At 52.7% G+C, this 24,061-nt stretch overlaps 1 protein-coding gene across 6 annotated transcripts in view; it reads right to left on the minus strand.

Moving 5' to 3' along the window:
* Nucleotides 1–24,061, minus strand: part of SPTAN1 (spectrin alpha, non-erythrocytic 1) — a gene marked incomplete at its 5' end in the record, with an annotated part of 58,763 nt that overhangs the window by 1,451 nt on the left and 33,251 nt on the right. For 2 of the 6 annotated variants that reach the window (XM_079706839.1, XM_079706843.1), the window contains 27 exons: nt 6–202; nt 670–724; nt 3,165–3,182; nt 3,553–3,665; nt 4,045–4,341; nt 4,731–4,940; nt 5,579–5,655; nt 6,320–6,479; nt 7,985–8,083; nt 9,784–9,916; nt 10,207–10,328; nt 10,484–10,604; nt 11,434–11,642; nt 13,723–13,827; nt 14,648–14,785; nt 15,068–15,199; nt 16,841–16,855; nt 17,249–17,411; nt 17,517–17,620; nt 18,685–18,831; nt 18,933–19,130; nt 19,251–19,350; nt 19,914–20,095; nt 20,191–20,335; nt 20,611–20,702; nt 21,459–21,506; nt 23,653–23,688. In XM_079706839.1, the coding sequence (XP_079562965.1) occupies nt 6–202; nt 670–724; nt 3,165–3,182; nt 3,553–3,665; nt 4,045–4,341; nt 4,731–4,940; nt 5,579–5,655; nt 6,320–6,479; nt 7,985–8,083; nt 9,784–9,916; nt 10,207–10,328; nt 10,484–10,604; nt 11,434–11,642; nt 13,723–13,827; nt 14,648–14,785; nt 15,068–15,199; nt 16,841–16,855; nt 17,249–17,411; nt 17,517–17,620; nt 18,685–18,831; nt 18,933–19,130; nt 19,251–19,350; nt 19,914–20,095; nt 20,191–20,335; nt 20,611–20,702; nt 21,459–21,506; nt 23,653–23,688 (3,416 nt within the window). Of the gene's footprint in view, nt 1–5; nt 203–669; nt 725–1,959; nt 2,023–3,164; nt 3,183–3,552; nt 3,666–4,044; nt 4,342–4,730; nt 4,941–5,578; nt 5,656–6,319; nt 6,480–7,984; nt 8,084–9,783; nt 9,917–10,206; nt 10,329–10,483; nt 10,605–11,433; nt 11,643–13,722; nt 13,828–14,647; nt 14,786–15,067; nt 15,200–16,840; nt 16,856–17,248; nt 17,412–17,516; nt 17,621–18,684; nt 18,832–18,932; nt 19,131–19,250; nt 19,351–19,913; nt 20,096–20,190; nt 20,336–20,610; nt 20,703–21,458; nt 21,507–23,652; nt 23,689–24,061 lie in introns of all 6 variants that reach the window. The other 4 variants (XM_079706842.1, XM_079706840.1, XM_079706838.1 and 1 more) reach the window with 3 other exon arrangements.

A 24,061-nucleotide genomic window follows, 5' to 3' on the forward strand; every position in this document is an offset into this window, starting at 1 on the left:
GGTACCTGGCCTGGATCTGCTGCTCTAGGTTGTGCTGCATGCGCATGCCCAGCTGGTCAAGCTGGTCCCACTGCTGGGCCAGGCCCACGGTGCTGTGCTCTGTGTACTTGTTGTCCAGGATCAGGGCTTCCTCCATGGCCGCCCCCAGGTCCTCAATTTTCTTGAGCTGACTTCTCATGGCTCGAATCTCCTGGTGCTTGCGCTGCGGGGGTGAGGGAGCAAAGATGCATGGGACAGGGGCTCTTGCCTCGGTTACCGGGCCCGAGAGCCTGCTTAAACAGCCCTCCTCGGTCTCCGCACCCCCAGCCTGAGACCTGCAGGGCTGCCTGCAAGGGGAAAGTGGGGATGGGGTGAGGTTGAAGAAATCCAGCAGCCTCAACAGAGGAAGAGGCGTCAGTGTGACAGTCACAAATCAGTGGGTTGACCTGCCAGGGAAAACAGTATATACTGAGGACCAAAGGAGCCTCCTCCTCTCCCAGTAGGCCTCCTGGTAGCAATTGTCAAAGACAAAAAACTCTTCAAAATGACAGAGGTCCTGGGCTGCTTTAAGCCAAGGGAAAAGGGGGTACCTGACCAGCCCACCTTCTACCCAGCCTGAAGCCAAGTAGGCCTGCTGGCAGTGGTGGGATGAAGGGTTTTAGCCGGGCCAGAAACACTAAGGGCACTTACTTTGGTAGCTTCAAGCTGGGATTCAAGGGTCCCGGATTCTTCCACCATGCAGGACCTAAACACAGAAGCACAGTGAGGCAGGAGGCCCGATCGCCAGCTCAAAATTAACTTCCCTCAGATAAAAGTGCCTGCAGTCTCAACTTCCTCTTATTAGGATATGAAACCTATCTGCTATTGGCTATCTTTTCTTAAGCAGCTCTGGGAGCCAGGGAGGGCAAGTAGTACTTCTCCAGGATCCTCCTGGGAAGCTGCTGCCTGATGTGGTGTGCCACCTGGTAAGGCCAACAGAGAAGCCAGGGCTGAGCCCCCATCCAGCCTGCTCCCTGCTCCCCAGCTGGGACCCCTTCTCATGTGGCTGGCTCCTTAGGCCCACCCAGGCTGTGGCATAGTACCTGATCCAAGCTAGGCCCTTGAAGGGTAACCTCAGGAACTGATTTTAAGTTCCTCCACGGGAACAGAGAGGGGCTGCAGGCCTGGCAGCATGCTTCCTCTGCAACCAGGGGGACAAGGACGCCTGTGCAACCCTTCAGGCAGGAGACCTGAAGGTGAGGGGAGGCTGGCAGCCACCCCCAGAAGTCCTGGAGTCTCCTGCAGGCTCCTGAGGAGGGGAGCCACACTATAGGATAAGTGACAGCAACGGGAGGAGATGCCGTCAGATGATCCCTTGACATGGGAACTGGGGTGTGAAGGTCATGACCAGATTTGGGTTTGGTCCTGCCCAAAGGAGAGGTGGCTGTGACTAAGCCCGATTCAGGTTCTATCATCTACAGACACAGCACAAGAGGCTCCTTCCAGGGCTAAGTTCTGAGGAGCAGGGGGCCTCTGGGGAGCCTCTATCTTCCTGACAACAGTGTGAGGTCACAGAAGCTACCAGTGAACGAAGACAAACGAGGTTACGTGCAGGATGAGTCACACTGTGCGTGTCCTGGGTGGGGTTTTAGCCCGGCCTCCCCTGTACCCACCTTTGCCCCAACCTACCCTTTCAACACCCAGCGAGCCAGCATTAGCTGTGAAATCTCCCCAGGTTCAAAGTGCTCTAGCAAGGCAAGGCACCAGGCCTCCTCCTAGCCCAGCAGGTCAGACTCACAGTCACGCCATGTACCCCCAGGAAAAGCACACCCCCAGGACCTGGGGGCAGGAGGCCAGCTGCTGGTGCAGTGGGAGGAGGACAGACCCCTCCTTCCCATGCGGCCACGGGCGGTGGGTTAGTCAGAAAGCAGAGCCGCCTGGGGAAGTCAAGAGTGCACTGGTAAAACCACAGCGAGGTAAGAAGAGAAACAGGAGAAAAACCTTCCAGATAGATCATCCCCAACTTCATACTGATAGACACGAATGACCCGACGATATGCTATGCTATTCAAAGAAAAGAAACCAAATGAATACACCAGAGCAAGGGGAGGCAAAAGCACACCGAGACAGACACACACCACAAGGCCCAAGCTGGACAGTGCACAGGCAGGGCCACCTGGCGCCCAGGCAGGGACGTGGTGGAGGCCGAGCTGACAGCCGGCCTGGGAGGGCAGGCAGCCTTGGGCAGCTCGCATGGGGACCAGGCAAGACAGGACAGGGCTGGGAGGAGCCACACGGTAAGGGGAGCATGGCACCTCGTGGAGACAAGTCCAATGCCAGCAGACACGGCCACGGGCACCGGGGAGGAGAACGGACCCCAGGGCAGCTTATGAGCTCGAGCTGAACCTGCAATCCCTGGATTCCGCCCCGCTCTGCCTTCAGCACATGCTCGCCTGAGTGTGGGTAACACTCCTCCCGCTGCCTCCTTTAACGCCTGATGGGCCTGCCTGCAGGGCCTCGGGAGCGCTAGTCTAAGCCACCATGGTCCGGGGAGAGAATGCAAGGGTGCCCGATCCGGGCAGAGGCCCCACTGGCCCCAGGCAGGATGGCCCTGCTCCTCTTGGGGCTCCTCCCAAGTCCTGTGTCTCCATCACCCAGAAACCCTGAGCACTTGGGCTTCCTCTTGAGGCAAAAGACGGCCTCAGCCCTCCGTGGGGGCACTGGGGGAGGAGGGGTCAGTGCACAGACGGGGACTTAAGTGCACCAGCTGGAGCCCCTCAACAATGTCATCCTATTTCACGCCCATGACCTCCTAGGCACTAAACATGATCCCAACTGACACGTGGGGAACAAGGCAGAAGTCCAGTATAATCCCAATGGCTGAATAAGCATGGGGATTCTCAGAGGCTTTGGACTCCAGCTCTGGCCTTCTGGCCCCATCTTATTCCCTAAGAGAACCCTTGGAATCTGAACAGGAAGGTGGGAGCGGCTCCCCTCCCCAGACTGCAGGCTGTCAGGGACAGTGGGCCACGGGTGCCAGGGAAGGGGGGCGAGGGTAGGGCGGGGGACGTGCAGCCTGCCCCAGGCAGGAAGGTCCATTCGGGGATCCTCTGCAAGCCAGGCCACGAGGGGACAAAGGGCAGAGGGACAAGCACACTAGACACCATCACACCACAAGCCCGGAGAAATAAGAAGTCAATATTAACCCATCGAGGAGATACGTTCTGCGGAGACGGGATCCAAGCAGCCACAAGACAAGGTGGTGTCCGGACAGCAGCATCGCGAGGTGGGGGACAGAGGCAGACACAAGAAAGAAAAGAAAAACAAAACCAAGGTCATCAGTACCCACGCTGCGCTCAACCCTGTACCCGTCACCGTCGCTGTGCAGGGCAGCCACAGGCCACGCTCGGTCCCATCCAATCCAGAACATCCAGCGACTCCACCTCTGGAGAAGTTCCTTCGAGAACCCTCCCAACTCTGCCCACCCCTCTGGCTGGAGCCACACCAGGCTGTGCTCCTAACCCTTCTTTCCACACTCTGAAGCCCAAGGCCTGGGCAGTCAGCCCCCAGGACCGAGCACTCCCGGGGCCGCACCTGGTCTCCTGGATCCACTGGTGGAAGGCGTTGGCGTGCTGGGCGAACTCCTGGCGCAGCTTGTCGTTCTCCTCCTGCCGGCGCTGCTCCTTCTGCAGCTCCAGCTCCCTTTCCTAAGGACCGAGAGAGGAAGAGGCGTGTCATCCCCGCCCCACTTCACAGACAGGCTTGAGGCCCAGCCACTGACCGGCTGGTCTCAACATTTGAGAGGAACAGGGAGTAGTTTTCTGAAGCTACTCGGGGGGTCAGGGAGGTCGAGCTGTTCATCTCAACCCACAGACAGCACGGAAGGCGTCTGGGAGGCATTCGCCAGCCTGCTTCCCCAGAGACCTTGCAAGACGCAGGCAGAGGGAGGGCCGATCACAGTCGTGTGGGCCTGCGGGACCCACACAGGGTGACTTGTGATGAATGAAATCCTCACTATCTCCTCACGCTTCAGCCAGGAAGGGCTTCCCTGCCCAGGGCCCCACCCGGCCCAGCAGAGAAGGGCACCTTGATGATCTTCTGCAGGTTCCTCCAGGTCTCCTCCAAGGCCTCCATGGTGAACCAGGTGTAGGGGTTGGAGGCCACGCGGAAGCTCTTGATCTGGCGGTCCAGCTCGGCCAGCTGGTTGAAGTCAGCCTGGGCCGAGCTGAGCGAGGAGCGGAAGGCGTCGTGGGCCTCACGCAAGGCCTTGATCTCTTCCAGGGAGTTGCAGCGCACCGGGTCTGTTAAGTCCTCCTCTGCGTTTTCAAACCAGCTGTTGAAGGCAGAAGCCTTTTTGGCAAAGGTCAGGAAGAGGTCCTCCACCTGAAAGCAGAGGAGACTGAGTCAGCACAGCTGCAGGGGCTGTATGGATCATCCTTGGTGGGCGGGTGGGCGGGCAGCGATGTGGGCACCAGAAAGGCGGGGGTAGTTCCCAGGGTGTCGGGCTTGCTCGGCTTGGTCCGGCTCGGCTCTCTGCCGCCCTTCTCCCACTGCTGAAAAGTCCTCCCTCTTTCTCCCCTTGTCCCCCTTTCCCTGGGACGTGCAAGCTCAGTCTTCCCGGAAGCTTCCGAGCAGCAGCCTCATGAAGGCAAGGATCCCACTTCCCTTGGTTTATGCTGACTCCACACCCCCGTGCAGAACCTCTGTCCCGGGAGAGGGGTTTGCTTTCCCTATGCGTTGAGCTGGCTGAGCTCGGCCGGGGCCAAGCTTACCTTGCGGAAATGACTCTGAGCCTCCAGCAGCTTCTTCTTCCGGGTGGCTGAGTTGGCCAGAAGCTGGCTCCACCTTTTCATGAGGGCGGCGTGCCGGGCCTCGATGGCCTTTGACTGGATGTGCTTGGCGGCCAGAAGCTGATCTTTGAGGGCAGTGATGTTGGCGATGCCCTCCTGCTGGAAGGCCTGCAGGCCAGCATCAAAGGTTTCCTGGAAGGAGCGAGAAGGCAACATGCAGGGACCACACTGAGATGAGACCGTGTGCCTCCCGGCGCCTCAGCTCGGATGGCACCCGCGTCTGTCCAGCCAGCTGCCCAGGCCAGACCATCAGCCTCAAGTCCCCACCTCCTCCTGACGCGTGGTCACCCCTTGGTCACCACTTTGCTGCATGTCCTCCAGACCACAGGTCACTGAGGCAGCTCCCCCCAGGCCCTGCTTTCCGCCTCGGGCTGAGGCACCCGGGCTCCCCCACTACCTCTGCCAAGAATACCCGCCCAGCTGTTCCCCAACCACTTTCAGTTTACCCTCCGTGATCTAGCTTGGATGTCACCTCCTCTGGGAAGACTTTCCCGTCAACACCTGCCTGCTGGAAACTGAGTCAGACACCTCTTGAGTGAAGTCCACATCCCGCTGTGCTCAGCCCTGTTAGCGCCCATCAGGCTGCAGCTCAGAGGCCTAGTCTGAGAGCTTCCTGAGGACCAGGACTGTATCTTGTTTACTGCTGGCCCCTAGGGCCTAATATAAATAGTCAAATGTCTCAGTGAAAGATGCTGACCGTCCGTCATTCATTCACCGGGAAATACTATTTGAGTGTATTTCAGTCAATCAACAAAGCAGCCACGACTGACCTGTTTGGTAAGGAGAGTTTGGACAGAAGACAGATCTCGACCATAATCATCTGTCTTCAAGCTGTTCTCCTTTTCACCTAGAAAACCAAGCATGGGAAATCCACCATCCCTCCTCAATGTAACAAATTTAAAAGAAAAGAAGAAAAAAGAAAACCGAGGCACCTATGATTTTGCTTACATTTGAATTCCACTACTACGGACAGCAGTCTCTGAACCCAAATGAGCTGGCTCCTCCCTGTACCCGGGGCCCCCTTCTACGTCTGTGTCCTGAAGAGGTCCCTCCAGCCTGTCCTAGATGCTGTTCAGTCGCTACTGATGCGACAGCAACTATCAAGGTCACGTGGGTCCTGAAATCGTGCAGCTCCTCCTCGCCTGGGGGCTGGATCACACCCTGGACCCGTGTAGCTCGGGGACAGTGCCGGTGCAGGCTGGTCTGGCTCGTGTGGCCCTTACTTGTGTTGTGGTGCCCACTGCTTCTTTCAGCGTTACAGGACCTTTGTTTTGTTAACCCTCGTGCCAGCCAAGGGGCACCGCTGAGGCTCAGCTCTCTGCCTCAGGACCCTGTCTCCTGCTGCCACAAGTGGTGTGCCCGGTGGCAGGGGTCTCTGATACACTCACATTCAGCGGTTTCTTTTCTGCAGAAGAAAGCCAGCTGCGTAGGAAGCAGACAGGCTGTGGCTCTGAACCATCTTCCCGGCCCGGGAAGGTAGGAGGTTTGGGCGGCGCCGAGGCAGTGCTTACCAATCCAGGACTCCACCACGTCAGCCTTCCAGTTGAACTGCAGGAAGGCCGAGTTCTCGTCGAGCTTTGCCTTCCTCTGGGCGGCAGCTTTCTCCAAGTCTGATACTTTCCCGTTCAGGCCCTTCATCTTTGAAGAGATGTTCTCCTCATGGTGATTGTTCTAGGCCGTGGAGAAGGCACGCTGTCAGCCTGGCCCCTGCTGCGGTTACCTGATCTGCACCCTCCCTGCAGGGCGCAGGCAGGCCCGCAACCTCTGTGACAGGCCGTGCTCCCCTGCCCACCGCCAGGAGAATGGGGAAAGGCTTTTTTAAGAGCCTTAAAGAGATGAACACTGGCAATTCTGCTCCTACAAGTGATAATGAGGAATGTGATAAAATGTTAAGTCGCAATGATGTATTCATTAGTGTCATTTTTGACAGCAAAAAATTAGAAAAAGCCTAAATAATTATGACTCAATGGCTACTATACGTATGCAATAAAAACAATGGCTTGGAACAATGTTTTCACACTGTGGATATTAAAAATTATTAAGCCCCAAACGCTCTGATGCAGTCTTGGTTAAAACTGTATGTGAAAACACAAACCATAAGTCAGCATAAAATTTAGAAAGAAACTCAGGGAGGAAACGAAGATTGCTGTTGGAAACAGAGCCCCAGGCTCTCTGCCACAAGGCTGAAGGACATTAACAAGCCGTCATCTCACAGGTGGGGCGCACTTGTGTGTGGTGAGTCGTACACAGGCCTCATCTACGCGGACATGGTCTGTATCTGAAATTAGTCTCCGTTAGGTTATTTGCCCACAAGAGGGAGGAGAAAAGCTCCCTAGTGAACACGGATTTTAACTACAGTTACCTCCTGTGGACCAAATCCCTAGTCTTAAGGCACGATCACCAGTGCAAATTCTGTGATGAAGAATTTTATTTACTCATTATGTGTTTGTGACAGGAAATCAGAGTCGATAGAAGTCATTTGTCTTGTGCAACTACATGTCTTGTGGGCCTCGTGACAGGTGGCGGCACCGCGTTTAGTCTGGATTTCAGCTGGGGAGTGCCTTGACTTCACTGCTGCTGAGAAAGCACCAAGACCCCTTATTTTTTGCTTTCTCCCTAGAAAGCTGTTTGAATGAAATGAACCTTGTGATCCTGACAGACACATTTATAAAACATCCTGGATAGCAGCCAGGTTTTACACAGCGACGTACACCCACTGAACAGCTGCCGTTTAGCCTAGCGGGTGCCTCAGCATGAGGAGAGGCTGGAGGGTCAGGCACGGAGGTCTCACTGGGGTCATCTCTGGTGGTGGGTCTATGGGTGGCTGTTTTGATCTGCCCACTTGTGTTTTCTACCACCTCTATAAAGAGCTTGTATTCCTGGACAAGTAAACTAGAAGAGCAAACATGTGGGAGTGCCAGTGTCACAGCAGGGATGCTTCTTTGCTTAATTAAAGCAGAGAAAAACAACTGCTGCAGAATGGCTTTACTAACTGGCTTCATGAAGGGGGTAAATATCCAGTTAAACACGGAATGCAGGAATGGAGCCGCTACCAGTCTCCACGCAGACCTCTGTTTGGTGAGTATCCCAGGGGAGGAGCTTTGCGGGCAGTTGCGGTACCAGCACGCGGTGTCCCGGAGCGAGAAACGAGGGTCTGACCAGCGGGCCAGGCTCACCTTCTTAATGAGGTCTTGTCCGTTAGTGCAGACGTCATTCACCCGGTCCTTGTGGACAGTGAAGTCTGTCTCGAAGGCTTCATGTTTCTTCAGTAAGCCCTGGAGGGGAAACAGCAAGGCTCGCCACTGAGAGCCTGGTATGTGCGGTGGGCCAGCTCCCGGGGACACAGCAGGACTGGAAGGTGCCCTCACGTGCACCCCAGTCCAGCTGGGGCTAAGACAACAGACAGATACAGAATAAATAGGAAATCATAAAACAGTAAAATGAGGACACCGCGAGCATAAGCAGAGGTGGGTGGGCTTGGGAAGGCCTTTCTGCAGGGGGGAAGCTGCTGCCAGTCAACCAGCACAGGCCCCTCTTTCCCTGCAGGAGACCACAGAATGGATACCGAGCAACCTTACAATAAGCACCAACAGAACAGTGACACCCGCCCTGAGGTTTAACCCGAGCACATCTCCTGCGGGACCTCCCAAATCTTGTCTCTTCCTCCGTACAGCTGAAGTGCTGGAGACAACACCCCTTGTGTCGGCTTCCAGGGAACACAGCGATGCAGAGGACAGGAAGCCACTGACTGCATCTGCCTCCTACCTGCATCCCCCAACTAGCTGAACAGGGTTCCCACCGGGAGGAGCGCAGCTCTGGGGCTGCCCTGACTCTCAGGAAGGCTGACTCCGCTTCCACAGCGGGTGGCACGGACGGAGGAACACCGACCACAACGTGCAGCTCCTCCTATGAAGAGGGGAGTGGCCTCACCCCCGGGACCCGGGGCTGCTCTGGCCCACAGGCTACGCCTCAGGATCCCTGCAGCCTTGCCTTTGCCTCTTTGAATGCTGCCTGAAGAAGCTGATCTAAGCTGCCAGGTGGTGAGAGGCCACGTGGAGGGGACTGAGATGTCCCGGCTGGAGCCTCTTGAGTGACATCACCATGCACCTCTCAGCCCAGCTGCCTTCTGCCGCAGTGCAGCTGTGAGGGGGTCCCAGTGAGAGCAGCAGAGGCAATGCCCATCAGTGCACAGAACTGTGGGAAATAAACTGTTGTTTTTAGGGTTGTGACACAGCAATAGGTAAGCAACGTATTTAGGAAATATGTTACGGGTTGAACTGTGTCCTCCCAAAGATATGGGTCCAAACCTTAGCACCTAAGAATGTGGAAATGAGTTCTCTGCAGGTGCAATCAAGTTAAGACAGGTCATCAGAGTGAGTCCTAATCCAATATGACTGGTGTCCTACATATATAAGAAGAGGGAAATCTGGACACAGACACACCCAGACAGAATGCCACGGGAACACAAAGACACAGAGGGAAGACAGAGGTTCGAGTTACGCTGCCACAAGCCCAGCTACCAGAAGCTGGAAGAGGCAAGAAAGGGTCCTCTCCGAGAAGACTCGGAGAGAGCAAGGCCCTGTCGACACCCTGATCACAGACCTCTAGCTCCCCAAACTAGGACAAAACAAGTTTCTATTGTTTCAAAGCCACTCAGTTTGTGGTACTTTGCTAAGGCAGCCACAGGAAACTAACAGGGTACTAGTAACCTGCGGTTAACGATACCAACCGTACTGCTGGGCTGACAGCAGGACTCCATGAACTGGGGCTGACAAAGTCACCCCAATTTTGTCTACAGAGGGCCAGCGTCTCTCGCGTGGGATCTCGAGGACCGAGACCAGCCAACGAGACGCCGGCTGCCGGCTCTGAGCGCTCTCCTGGTAAGAGCACGGCCACCGAGCAAGCTGGCAGGAAAAGGGTGGAGCAGGCAGCTGCTAGGAGGGAAGAAGCAGGCAGCATCGCCAGTTTCTCTGACCTGGATGGCAGCAAGAGTGTCTCCATAATCTTCACTGGCCACCAGGGTCATCTTCTCATTGATCCAGGCTTCCTCCTCCTCCACGTTGGCTACAAACTGCTGATATTCCAAGGACTCTTCTAGCCGCTGGCCCCTAATCACAGGGGACAGTATAAAATCAGCCATAATCTCCTCTAACCTGGATGCTTAAAAACACGAATGACAAGTGTGGGATGTAAACGGTTCATTCGAGCCCTCTTCCTAATACAAAGCAGAGAGTGCTGGTCCAACACGAAATTCTGGAACCATATGCTCGGTCTGGATTCACATAATGGGACCAGCTCGGCCTGGACCTGTCAGAGTAAGCCAACCGTGGCGCTGGCACAGCCAAGAAGAGGGCCCCGGGGGTGCAGGGGCACTCCCCGTGCCCGTCCCCCCGCTCACCGGGCGGCCGCCAGCTGCTTCAGTTCCTTCCAGTGCTCCACGAACTGCGCCAGGCGCTGCTCAATCTCCTCCTTCCCGATGGTGTTGTCATCGGACAGCTTCCTTCCGGTGTCCAGGACACCCTAACAGGCGAGAACGACTGGATCAACAGATGCTTCCAGGAAAGGGCCTCGACATCAAATTCAGGCCTTCTCCACCCCGCTGTGGGATGAGGGGCTGGCTCACCTGGGCCCACTCAAGCCCCGCTGCCCGCTCGGCCAGGAGAGGCCCTCCTCACCTGAATCGCTGGCTCGTGGGCAGCCAGTTCTGCCTCCAAACGTTTGTGCTTCTTCCTCAGGTTCTGAACGCCCGTCAGGTCACGGCCATAGTCCTCCGAGCTCACCAGCAGCTTCTTCTCCCTGGGCAGCACAGGGGGGTGGTCAGCCTCTGCACCTGCATGTCTTCAGCTGGAGACGTGCAGTCAAAGGGCGTGAAGCTCACGCACCCCGTGATGTCCTTCACCTGCATCTACCCATCTCTCCGGGAAAGTCCTTCAGAAGCCAGGCTTCTGGGGAAAAAAGCCTCTACTTCCCCAGTGAACAGTGTCCACGTACGTCTCCAGGACACCTCCTGTGTCCGACTCTGCAAAGGGTCGGGGTGCGCTGGAGAACAAGGAGGTGCCACTGCTGTTGCCCTATCAATCCTACCTGATCAAATACACACGTATCACACACGGTAACATATGAAAATGCTAATGTAAACAGCGTTTTAAGGCAGTGAATTGAGAGGATCCTGTCCTTAAAAATGGTCTGTTTATAGGCTGCATCATCTGGAAAAGGCAGACTGAAATTCTGGGGGAGGGGAGATAAAAACAAACAAGACGAACTTTTCTTCTTGCGAGCAGCAATCTTCCCCAGGAGATCAGACCATCTTTCTCAGATGGGAACTCACTAATGTCGCCAGTGACCTAAGGGCAGGGACTAGACAGGCCCTGGACGCCATCACACACACCGCCACATGGAGGCCGTGGCCGACCACTATCACCGCATGCCCGGACACCAGGAGGGGAAGCCGGGGCGTCTCACCATGGCTGTGCGGTGAGGCTGGGACCAGCCGGGCACAGCTGCCGAGTCCGTGCCATTTCTGACCCACTTCCCATCTCACCACCACGGCCCAGGAGAGGATAAGCCCGGGGTTCCTAACGCCCTCCGTGAAAGGCTCCGAGGGCACCCGGAGCGGGGCGCGTACTTGATCCAGGACTCCTCGTCGTCCATGTCCCGGAAGAACTGGTGCAGGCGGTGGGACTCGTTCAGCCTGGCTCGCCGGGAGGCCGCCAGGCCCTTGATCTTCTGGAAACGGCCGTTGACGGTGTCCCGCTTGGCCTTCACCTGGGAGGTGTCGAAGGCGCTGCTGGTCATCAGGCTGTCTGCCTGGCTGTTCAGGTCCTTCAGGCGATCCTGGGCAGGGGACACGACGGAGGGGTCAGAGATCTGGGTCACCCACGAATATCTGCTTGTAAATCAGAACTCGGGATGTCTTCACTGACGGGTTGGTTTAAGATTTATTCAGGTTACTCTCAAAGTGTGGTATGTAGACCCCTAGAGTTCTAAGAGATCAAAACTACTTTCATAACAATACAAAAACATGATCTGCCTCTTTTACTGTGTGAACATTTGCACTGATGGTGCAAAATCCACGGTAGGGGTGGCGCTGCTCAAGGCAGTGGCAAACTACGAGCAGATATCCAACTCTTCACTGCCACGCATTCCCAGTAGAAATCGCTGTTTCACTTAAGAACATCTTTAAAAAAGCAGCGAAGTTGTTAATTTTATTAAGTCTCCATCTTTGAGTACGTGTAGTTTTAATATCCTATCTGATAAAACGGGGAACGCCGAGTGCCGAAGTTCAATGGCTGTGCTGAGGAGAAGCACACATTCCGAGCTGAACTGGCCACTTCTTCCACGGACCGTCAGTTTCACTTGAAAGAACGGCCAACAGACAAACTATGGTCATTCTGACTTTGGAAGCTGATAAATACTTTGTCGAGAATGAATAAAGTGAACCTGTCACTTTAAGGAAAACTGAGTTTGCTGCTAATGATAAAATTCAACCTTTCATGAGGAAATTAGAATTTTGGAAAATTGGCATCCACCTCCGTGAGCCTGACAGCTTCCTAACACGTGTAGATTTTTCCGTTGAGACTGGCTGTGATGTTAACGAACGTGATGTTTGATACCACATACAGACATGTGTCAACATTTAGAAGATCTACTCTGCGAATCAATATTTCCCAAATGATTCTGTAACCTCAGTCATGAGTAAATGATCCATGACCGCTGGATTTAAATATAAACAGTATGAAAAGCTGATAGTGTTTCCGAGTCCACTTTCCAACCAACCTTTAGAAACTACCACTTACTGAGTTGGATGTAGTATCAAAAAGTATCGACAATTATCTGAATTAAAATACCACTCCCTCCTCTACCTGTGTGAGGCTGTATTTTCATCACACACAACAAACTGAATTCAGAAGCAGCTATAAGAATCCAGCTGTCTTCTATCAAGCTGGACATCAAAGAGATTTGCAAAAAATGTAACCAGTGTGACTCTTCTTGCTGTATTTTTGTTTTTGGAAAAACACAGACATTATACATAAAAAATGTTACTTACGTGAACTTGTGATGGGTTTATTATTTTAAACGAATTAATACGTTTTTCTCAGTTTTCTTACATTTGCTACAATTCATAGACCTTATTCAGATTTCACCAATTTTTATATGCATTTGTTGTGTCTCTGTGAGTATGTGCATGTAGTTCCATGCAGTTTTATCATATGTGTAGATTTACGTAACTACCGCCAAGATCAAGATATGGACCTTGCTCTGAGGGCACAAAGGAACTTCCGTAGAGTCTTTACAGTTGTACCCCTACCCTGTCCCTAACTCCTGGCAACCATGTATCTGTTCTCCATCTCTATCATCTGTCATTTTGAGAATATCATATAAATGAAATCATACAGTAGGTAACCTTTTGAAATTATTTTTTTTTTTTTTTTTTTTTTTTTTTTTGCACTACGTGGGCTTCTCACTGCTGTGGCCTCTCCCGTCGCGGAGCACAGGCTCCGGACGCACAGGCCCAGCAGCCATGGCTCACGGGCCCAGCCGCTCCGCGGCATGTGGGATCCTCCCAGACCGGGGCACGAACCCGCGTCCCCTGCATCGGCAGGCGGACTCTCAACCACTGCGCCACCAGGGAAGCCCTGAAATTATTTTTTAATTTTTTTGAAATTATTTTTAAAAATTTAACTCTAAAAATTTAATTTTTAATAATGGCAAATACCAATAGATAAAACCTACATAACTAACTCTGCTAGGGCCTCTCATTAATAGTTCAGAGTACAAAATGGCCCCGAGTCCACAGCGTTTCAGCACCTTGGCTTTAAGGGATGAACATCACTGTCCTTCCCCAAATGCGCCAGGTGCCTTAGAGTCACAGGCGGCCGTGTCCCAAGCCCGGCCTGGCGCCCCCTCTGCTTACCTCATGGGCAGAGATGTCTGCCTCCAGCAGTTGGTGTTTTTTTAGCAGGTTGTTCACAGAAGCCAGGTCTTTGCCATAATCCTCAGAGGCCAGCAGGGCTTCCACCTGGCAATGAAACATGAAAGGGAAGGCTGCCGTCTGGAGCACATCCTGTGTCCTGGCAAACCCAGGATGCCCACTTGTCCCCCAGGCCCCCCCGTCTGGACAGCTGCAAACTTCCCCACCACACGCTGCTGCTGTGCCGGCTTGGCGTGGACCCTCCCCTGGGCAGAGAGGCAGCAGCTCGGGCAAAGACTAATGTACAGAGATGTTCACTGCAGCAAAACGTATCCCCTGAAGCTGGGAGCACCAGCGTGGCCAACAGTATGGGAATGGTTAAATTATGGCCTAACTCTGTGATGGTCTAAGACAGTTATTCAAATGTTCAGGAAGACTTTTTCATGACTTGAAATAACACCACCAATACGTACTGATGAAAAATTACATTATGAGCTCAAATACACATAAAAGTACAGCTACACAAAAAGTCACGGAAATAGGTGTAGACCAGATAGATACAGAATAGTGGTCTTTAAAAATTTTTTCTTTCTTTTTACTTTCTGTACTCTCTGAACAGTCTACAGAGACCGCAGGATTCCAACTCTGGCCTCCGGGCTCTTTGCTGTTCTGGTTTCTATCTGGGCACCACGAGAGCGGCCTGCACACAGACCCCACCACCCACTCCTGTTTGCATTTTCCTGTGGAAACAAGTGACCCATGTCCAGCCAGAGATAAGTTCTCTCTTCTGTAAACATTCCCTCCCTGACTACAAACCCCTCAGAGTACACAGCTCACACTGGATGATGATTCTGTTAAGAGGGACGTTGGGAGAGCCCTGCCTTTCCACGGAATCCTCCAGTGGGGAAGGGAAGCCCCGGGGCCTCACCTCAGAGAGCCAGAAGTCAAAGTCCTTGATCCCAGTGTTGAAGTTCTGCTGCTTGTTGGCTTCTTTCAGCTTCTGGCTCTTCTCAGCCGACTTCTGCACCAGGAACTGCCACTGGTCAGCTAAGGCGGCCAGCCGGGCCTGGGCAAGAGAAGAGAGCCGTTGGAGATGGCCAACTCCACGGTCAGCGCCCTCTCTGGAAGCCGACCTGATGCCCCTCACAGAGGAGGATGGAAGATGCTCACAGGAGCCACTCTCACTAGCATCCCCTCAGCAACGCAGCCAGAAGTCAGACTGCATTCCAGAGTCATCATCAAGCTGACGGTAATGCTGAAAGTCAAATCCAGCCCCCTCTTCTTCCCGGGCCAGCAGGAGGGGGGCCGGGGGCCGGGCCAGGAGGAGGGGGGCCGGGGGACGGCGTACCTTGACGGCGTCCTCGCTGCCGGCACAGGCCCCGCGGTCAATGAGGGAGTTGCCCATGTCGATAACCCCTCGAATCCGGTCCGCATTGGCGTGCAGTTCTGCTTCGAAGGCCTGATGCTTCTGGTGCTTGCTCTGAAAACACCAAAGAAACCCTGCCACAACCTTTCGAAACCAGGTCCTGCTAGGCTCTGTCTTTTCAGGGAGAAGGGGTTCTTAGAAGGGAGGGAGTGGTAGCAGACCTGAGGAACTAGGGGCAAGTGTCGCCATTTTTATAGAAGGTGATCACAGAGTCTGTGCGAAATACTTTAGGGGTCAGTCTGATGGAAGTTCAGCAGAAGGTCCGAGTTGGGAGAAAGGAAATGCACCAGCCCAGGAGTAGGTGAATTGAGTCAACTCCTAAATCAGCTGGACTAGCTATCTGTGAGTGAAATCCTAGAATTATACGCTTTCTAACATTTGGCAGGAGCTGGTAACGGCCAACTGTAGTTTTGAATCTACTTGTGCATCAATTTCCATCCACGGCTTTCTCCTTAGTGGAAAGCAGCTCTAACTGATAACACACATATGGCCCTCTCATCACCTAAGGTGGCAGGCGCTATGAAACAAGGTATCCGAGGGCCAGCCTCCCCTCCGTTGACAGAGAAGAAGGTTACTGCTGCCGCAAACCTTAGCTTTGCGGGCTTCTCATCTGGCAGCTGCAATCAATCAAAACTGCTGGATTTGTCAAAATCCAGGCTTGACTGTAGGTAAGAATTTCTTTTTGCTAGAAGAGAGGGCTGGGAGGATGATGGGCATCTGAGGCTGGGGGGCACCACGGGAGACAAGTGGGAGGACGCAGCTGTGGGGCAGTTCTGGGTGAGAAATGCAGGGTTGCAGGCAAGAATGTGATATGGGGGAAAAAGGACTAAAAGGAAAAAAGCAGTACAACTGGGGAAGGATTCTGCATCAAATGTTTCATTTCAGGGGCAGCAACTGTCAAAAGATGGAGCCATGTGGCTGGCGAAATGCAGCACCAACATGAAGCGTCCCTGCACCGACTCTGCGCCCAAGCCCAACTACAGAAACAAAAAGAGTCTCAAATGCCCACGCGTGCTGACAAAAGCCCCTCTTCTTCTGTTTCTTGTTCTGATCGTTCTTTGGCTCAATTCCCACCCATTCTATTTCTTCATTTCTTCCATCCATTTAGGCAACTTCTAAGCTAGATTTTGGCTGGAAAGTCTCTTTCACTGCCCCTTGGGTGATGTTCGCTTCTATCTTCACCTCTCACCCCCAGTTCCTCTCAGACTTAGGAAGCACATCACCTGCCTCTCTGTGGATCTCCAGCTGTGCCTTCTCCAGTGCTCAGCACTTCTGGATGCCAGACTGCGTGGGCAACGAAACTCTCACGCCTGGCCCTGCCCTAGTCCACCGAGAGCCACGAGCCCAGAGCAAGAGGAACCCAAGTTTACACAGAAAAAGCTATTTCATTTTTTTAAAAGAAGCACACCTCTTAAAAGAAAGCAGTCAACTACTGCCCCCCAGATCAAACATTATACAGAACCTGCCTAAGTGATAAATTGGGGGGGGGAGGGGGAGTGAAGGGTTGCAGGCTAATTACAACAGAGAAAGCCACATCCCACGGCGACACTTGAATGGAGGCTGATGGATGATTAGAAATGAAAAGCGTGGATGAGGAGACACCGGCAGGATCTACAACTGCGAGAATCTACACACAAGAGCACAAACACTGGAGCTCGCTTAACTAGAACTCTTAAAAAAAAACATAAAACTTACCAGCAGCTTGGAAAGCTACAAAAATAGATTAAAATAACAAGAGTTCAGTACACTTAAGTGAATATGCATATCAGCTATTTAACAGAAACTCATTTTGCTGTCATACTTCCCCTGGGAAGGTGAGCATTCAGGAACAGCAAATACAAGGGGGCCTTTGCTGCACACTCTTTAATAGCAGACATGGTTTCAACAGAGGCAAATGAGCAAAGTGGCTTCTGAAACGGCTCTCATCATCTAAGTGAGGCTTTCCCACCAGTTCACCTTATTAAAATACTTTTTCTTGGCATCACTGGGGGTACGAGGAAGTTGTCAGAGGTATCTCCCTCTTTTAAAGATACCTTATTTTAACAAGCTCTCCTCAATAACACAGGCTACTTCGGAGATAAACAGCTAGCCTGTTGAGCTCACCTGGATGTTGGTAGGATCCTTATATGACTCATCACTTGCAGTCTGTAATTTTTCGCTGATCCAAGCCTCAATCTCATCCACATCTCGGCTGAACTGTTGGAGAGTCTGCGATTCTCCCAGCTTTGACCTTTTCTCAATCATCTGGGCTTTAAGACGTCGCCACCTGAGAAAGTGAAACCGAGAGCAAAGGTGAGCACCCCACAGAACGAGACAGGCTGGGCCGCTCCCACAAGGGCGGCAATACCCGGCGGCTGCACAGACCACCCACCTGTCCAGAACCTCATTGCGCCGGCCGGAGATGTCGCCTTTGGCGTAGTGGCCGCCGGCGATGAGCTGGTCGGCAAAGGACTGCAGGGCGGCGATCTTCTCCTCCTGTCGGCAAACAGAGGCGTGAAGTCAAGGCGGGCAAGACGACTGCCTCGCCTGCACTGCAGGTCTCGAGAAGAGAACGGTTATTTTGGGTGACTAGCTGGTGATGGGATCAGAATACACTGACACTCTAGAAGCAGGAGTGTAAAAAGCCAGAGGAAAGCTTGATTTCAATCATTATTAGAGTAGAGTTTAACTCAAGAAGATTCCAGGTCACGCTGGGGTGGGGCCGGGGCTTGAGCACAAGCAGACGTCACGTACAAAATTAGGTTTCATAAGAAAACATTGTCCGATTTTCAACAAAATGGTTTATAAGCCAAGGAGTTTTGCATCTTTCTGGTTTACGTTCATGGATTCACTTACCTACCCATAAGTTTGTTTTTCTTCCCTTTCGGTATAAAATTTTTTCCCTGTGGCATCTCTGTTATTAAAACCTCAGAAATGGGACTTCCCTGGTGGCACGGTGGTTTAGAGTCCGCCTGCCAATGCAGGGGGCACGGGTTCGAGCTCTGGTCCAGGAAGATCCCACATGCTGCGGAGCAACTAAGCCCGTGCGCCACAACTCTGAAGCCCACTCGCCGAGAGCCCGTGCTCCACAAGAGAAGCCACCGCAGCGAGAAGCCCACGCACCGCAACAAAGAGTAGCCCCCCACTCTCCGCAACTCGAGAAAGCCTGCGCGCAGCAACGAAGACCCAATGCAGCCAAAAATACATAAATAAAATAACATAAAAAAAGATACAAATTGGATAATATGAACATTTTTAAAAGCATGCCTCAAACAAACAAACAAAACCTCAGAAGTGCCAGAATTTATATATAAAGTTAAAAAAACAATTAATGTACGTCACTTTTCCTAGACTGCACAGCTCTGCGCTGGACCCAATGGAGACTATGCTGCTTCCTCTGTAGTCAACACCAAGTATTTTAATTTGAGGATGCTACCAAAGCTCTGCAGCTGAGTTAAGCAAACAATAACTATTTTTTTCTCTCGTCACTGAGAAGGGAAAGGAGAATACGCCAACAGAGAGACAGACGATGTCAACCTGGAAAGGTACAAAGGCCTCACCTGGACGTTAATGGCTTTGTCGAAGTCCTCGTGTTTTTTGATCAGAGCCTCCACGCTGTCCAGTGAGTCCCCTTTGTCTTCGGTACTCAGGAAGGCCTCCCGGGCAGCCATCCAGCTCTCAGCCTGCTCGCAGTCCCGATGGAACAGCTGAAGAGGGGACAGGCAGGTGAGAAGACAGAGCCTGTGGCGACGAGACACCTGGTCAGAAACCCTGCAGCAAACAGGAAGCTACTGTCCAGCACGTGTACCTGCAATTCAAGGCACTGATCCAACATCATCCTGCGCTGGACCCAGGCCTTCTCCAGGTCTGCACGCTCCTGATCTAGAATATGTAGTTTCTCCTTGATCTCGGGGCTGGCGTAGTGCCCATGGGCCAACAGCTGCTGCCCAAACTGCTCGAATGCCTGGAAAGTGCCAGCCCTGGCGTCAATTTCCGTCCGGTGCTCCTGCCAAGAGGAGGGAAGGGATTAGGTACCGGCAGGAGCTGCCCACTCTCACGTCAGCTGCAAAGGCCCTCCTGGCCTGGCAGGGCAGCCACGTCTCTGCTGCTCAGCAGGCCCACTTACCTGGTGTCGTTCCAGCAGGGCCTCGGCTCCGGTGACATCCTTGGCTAGCTCGTCTGAGGACACCAACCCTCGGATTCCATTGATCCAAGACATGAGGTCCCTGGAAACCAGATCCACAGAGGAATGGCTATTACACTACCTGGCAAGCAGGCCTTCTGCCCAGGAAAAGAGAGAACTACATAATTCTTATCTCAGAGGGCTATTTGGGGTTAATCTAGTTAATCTATTGAATAGGGCTAGAACTCCAGGCAAAGTACTTCAAAGCTTCTTGTTTGTCTTATTGAAATAATAAGAAAAGAAAAGCTCAAGAATTCCTCGGAGGAAAAATGAACAGGTTTATAACTAAGATCTTCTCACCCTACAGAATAACAGGTTCTTACAGACAGTAGCTGTGGGTTAAGTTTTCTACAGCTTCAAACGCAAATGCTTTTCTTTAGGATTAAGTTTTTTGTTTTTTTTTTTTTTTTTTTGCTGTGTGGCTCGTGGGATCTTGGTTCCCCACCCAGTGATTGAACCCGGCCTCCCAGCAGTGAAAGTACCAAGTCCTAACCACTGGGCCACCAGGGAATTCCCAGGATTAAGCCTTCTAAGTGCTAGATCCAGGCATGCATTTAATCCAGCTAGAAAGGCCTCTGGCCCAGAGCCAGCGAGCCGGCTTCTCACCGGAAGTCGCTGAGGAAGCGCTGTAGGTCGTGGGAATCGCCCAGCTTGGCCTTGCGCTGGTCGGCACGCTTGCCCAGGCTGCTCCATGCCTGGTTCAGCTCAGTGCACTTCTCCTGCAGGTCCTCTGCCGACTCGGGGTGGGACTGGATCAGGCGCTCGGCCGTTTCCCCAAGGGAATTCACCTGGGGAAGAAAGCGGTGAGCAGCAGGGAAGGAGGGAGCGCAGCCTCGGGCAGCGTCGCAGGAAGTCGCAGGGCTCCGCACGCACGTCCTCTCACCTTGTCGCCGAGGGCCGCGAGGTCCCTCTCAAAGCCCTCGTGCTTGCGCTGCAGGGCTTGGACACTGGCCAGGTCGTGGCCATAATTGTCTGTGTTTAGAGCCTGGTTCTTCTCTTCGATCCACTCTTTGGTTTCGTCAGCATCTCTGTAGGTGGGACACACGTTCAAGTTAATGAGTGCTGAGTACGGCTGCCTTAACCTCAGGTCAAGTAGGGAAACTTCATTTCACTGGCACCAGCACATGTGTCAGTGGCCCACCAACAGCTCTAAACAGCAAGGAACACAAACTGATCCGCTCAGCGTTACTGACTGAAAGTGCCCACCAGGTGCCAGAGCACAGCCACCGACAAGAGCCAGCCATTACCGGCGGCATGAACCCAACTGTGGGCTCCTTCCCTGCCAGCCCCAGCCGGCCCTCACCTGTGGAACCTCTGCACTTCGTGGGCGCTGCCCAGGATCTGGCTCCGCTCCTCGGCCAACTGCTGCAGGGACCGCCAGCGTTCGTTCAGCTCCTGGGGGAGGACAGCAGAGCGTCAGCCACACCAGACTCTGGGAAAAGGGCCAGAACCAGAGGACTGGTGGCTTAACGTGAAAGGACAGGCTGGGGCACAGATGATTTCCTGTTTCCAAGCTTCCTAGTTCAGTCGATGAGCACGCCATGACAGCGAAAGCCCAGAAAGCCAGACCCCGCCACAGCTCGCTGGACGCCACGGCGCGAACACTCCACCAACACCTGACTTGGAATCACCGCGGAAGCAGCAGGAGACGCCGCTGACTTATCTTCACTCTCAGTGCCTAGCCTGGTGCCTGCCTCAGAGCAACTGCTTCCTAACCACCACCGAGTGGACAAATCCCCAAGGCTGCTGCTCCCCAACACCCTGCACGGCTGCATCGCCAGCAGCAGCGGCCCAAGGAGTGCAGCGCGGCACAGCTGCAGGACCTCGTACTGGGGAGACAAACCAGCTCGGGGTCCAGAAAGGAGGCAAGAAAGGCAGTCACTGCCTTCCAACAATACGCTCCTCGCAGCTCCGGGCCCTCCTGGGGGTGAGGGAAGGAGCTCACCAGGCTCACCGCCAGGACCAGGCAAGCTGAGCACAGCCCCCTGCTGCACAAAGAGAGTAAAGCGAGGCCAGGACACCCTCGGGCCCAGGAGAGTGACAAGTGCTACAGTTCATACAACTGATTAGGACAAGAGCCTTGCTGAAGACAGGAGAAGGAGACAATGAAGGAGACCGGGGAAGACAAGGAAAGCTGCCATGGTTTCTTACCTTGATGGAATTAAAGGTGGCCACGGTGTGAACCATCAGGCGAGCAGACTATGTGGGGAGGAAAGCACAAGAGCAAACTAATCAAGTGTCTGCTGATTCAGAGAGAAATCTGAGATGCAAGTGCTGTTAATTAGGTCCCAAACGTCCACCAAAATGATTGTAAAACGACACCATCAAATTTCTGAGCAGAGCAGCAATGAGGGTGTCAACAACTAGAAAGTCAGGCAGAAACCCAAGTGCACAATCACACCCAACTCAATGATTCATTTTACTCGAAGAGTGAAAAGAGCGGTGAAAACCACAATTAAAACGGCTGGTTGGACAGGAAAAAAAAAAAGCTCAAAGACTACTGACTGGTGTCTTTTTCTTGTCCCTACTACAGGAGAACAGTCCAGAAAACACACTGAGTTGAACAAATGCTGGCGGCTGGGACTATTTACATAGTCAAGGACACCACTAATTTCATTTCTGTTTATGGTTACTGGACTGCGGTTCCTTCTAACAGTGTCCCCCTTGAACTAAGGGCAACAGCCTAACTAGATGAAAAAGAAAATACACTGGCGAATTAGCTTCCTTCTCATCAATGCAGTCACTTCTAAAAATCAAACGCCCCTTGGGATCTCAGAGCCCACCTAGTTTTATCAGAAAGAAACCCTACTTGGCAGGCATTGTGATGCTCGTAATCTTCAAGTATGTAAAGAAAAGGAGGAACTGAGCTTGGATGCAGGCAAGTTAGGCTCCTAGGATGTTCCTGTGACACACCCAGTGACACGTCCAACCAGTGTGGGTGTGTACAGGGTTCGGAAAGCAGACACCCATTGTTTCCAATCCTTTTCAGAAACAGGAGGTACTGACTGGTGTTTGTAAAGTCATCTGAAATACATTTCTGAAAAAATACCTGTTACCAGAAAAACTGGCAAACTCTAGCAGGAGATCAGATAGGTAAGGGTGCTGCTCATTCATGTCACCAATGATTGAATTTTGTTATGCAATGAAAATTAAGATTGAGAAAAGAGGAGAAAGCTGAATCCAAGGAAAATGTACCCTTCCTGCCAGTTTGGAGCCTATTTAATAAGCAGAATGGCCAGAGCCTGGAGGGATAAGGAGGCCAAAGAAACAAACCCCTTTCAGCCTAGGTCCTCACAGCAGGTCAGACCTCATGACAGGGCTGAGAAGTATCAACCTAGGGACCAGTGCGGGGAGACTTTTTGTTTTTAGGTTTTCACGCTTTCTTCAGATTTTAGGAAGGTGTACTTTCATAAAGTAGAAATCTGCTCTTTCTAGCTTGTCTGTAACTCGAGTGGCATATGCCTGAAGAGCTGGGTCAGGAGGAAAGATGCTGGAACTGGCATTTAGGCAGCGAGTTCCACCATCACGGCTATAACCGCTTCACATGAAAAAGCTTATCCCCCGTCCTCCTGGAAGTTATGCCCACCCTGGTCAAGCACCACCCCTGGATCTCTCTGGAATAATGTCCACTGCAGCTGGTAAACATCTGGTGTCCCCCCTTTATGTGTCTCGTCAGGATGTGGACCTTCTCTCAAGCCTTTCCTAGGCCACAGGAGAAAGCGGTCAGGCAGACGATGAGTGGAGTTTACGCTCCTTTTCATCCTCACATCATGTGTCCTTTTGGGCTGTAGTCCTATTGGTGGGACCACGCCTGACTATGCAGTGTGACCTCTGTGAACTGCAGTCACCCCTGTAACCTTGGTACCCGAGAGGGAATGATCCCAGGACCCCCCAAGGTACTAAAACCCACAGATGCTCAAGTCCCTTGGAGCCGGCGCCCTGTATGGGCGGGTTCTGCATCCTTGGATTCAACCAACCATGGATCGGATGCTAGTATTTTCCACTGTTCGTTGGTTGAATCCGAGGATGTGGACGCACGGATGTGGAGGGCCAACTGTATACCCCGGCAGCGACAGTGCATGATAAACTCGACCTAACTGAATTTGTGCTGAGCACCTGCAGGGAGACATTTTGCTTCTGTGTATTAAGCACCACATTTCAAGGCATGACAGATTCCAAGAATACAACACCAGGGTCAGAAAGACACCAGGCCAAACAAGTCCAGAAACAACCACAGGCTCAGACAAGCCTAAATACTCAGATAACAGGCACGCCAGAAAAGGACGTAAAGTATTTCTGTTCCTGGAAAACCTTTGGAAATAATGATTTGCACAGAAGCTCTTACCTTCCACGGGGAGGCCGTCTTGGAATCAGTTTCATCCTATTCAAAGAAAAAGGAGGCATTTAGGCAGCCAATCAACTGTGCACAAAACAAAGCAGCCCCAGCCTTCCCTCTGGACGACAGGAAGTTCACAGAGAAATGAGCTGGAACAGCAATTCCCTCTGTGACTCAGAACTCAACACTGGCTGGCAGCAAACTGCAAGGCTGCTCGAGGGAAACGAAGCAAATAGCAGAGAAAAATTCTTCCTTTTTTAATGCAGTAGGAGAAATGGAGACAATGAGAAAATTTAATAAAATGTCCAGCTTTTCTTTATGTCATATTCAGAGGACTCTTTGAAGAGGGATAAACAAACCTGAAGAATTGCTGTGGAGGGAGATCAGCTAGGTGGTTTGTGACCACCTAGAGGGGTGG

Source organism: Hyperoodon ampullatus, assembly GCF_949752795.1.
Source record: "Hyperoodon ampullatus genome assembly, chromosome: 6".
NCBI lineage: Eukaryota > Metazoa > Chordata > Mammalia > Artiodactyla > Ziphiidae > Hyperoodon > Hyperoodon ampullatus.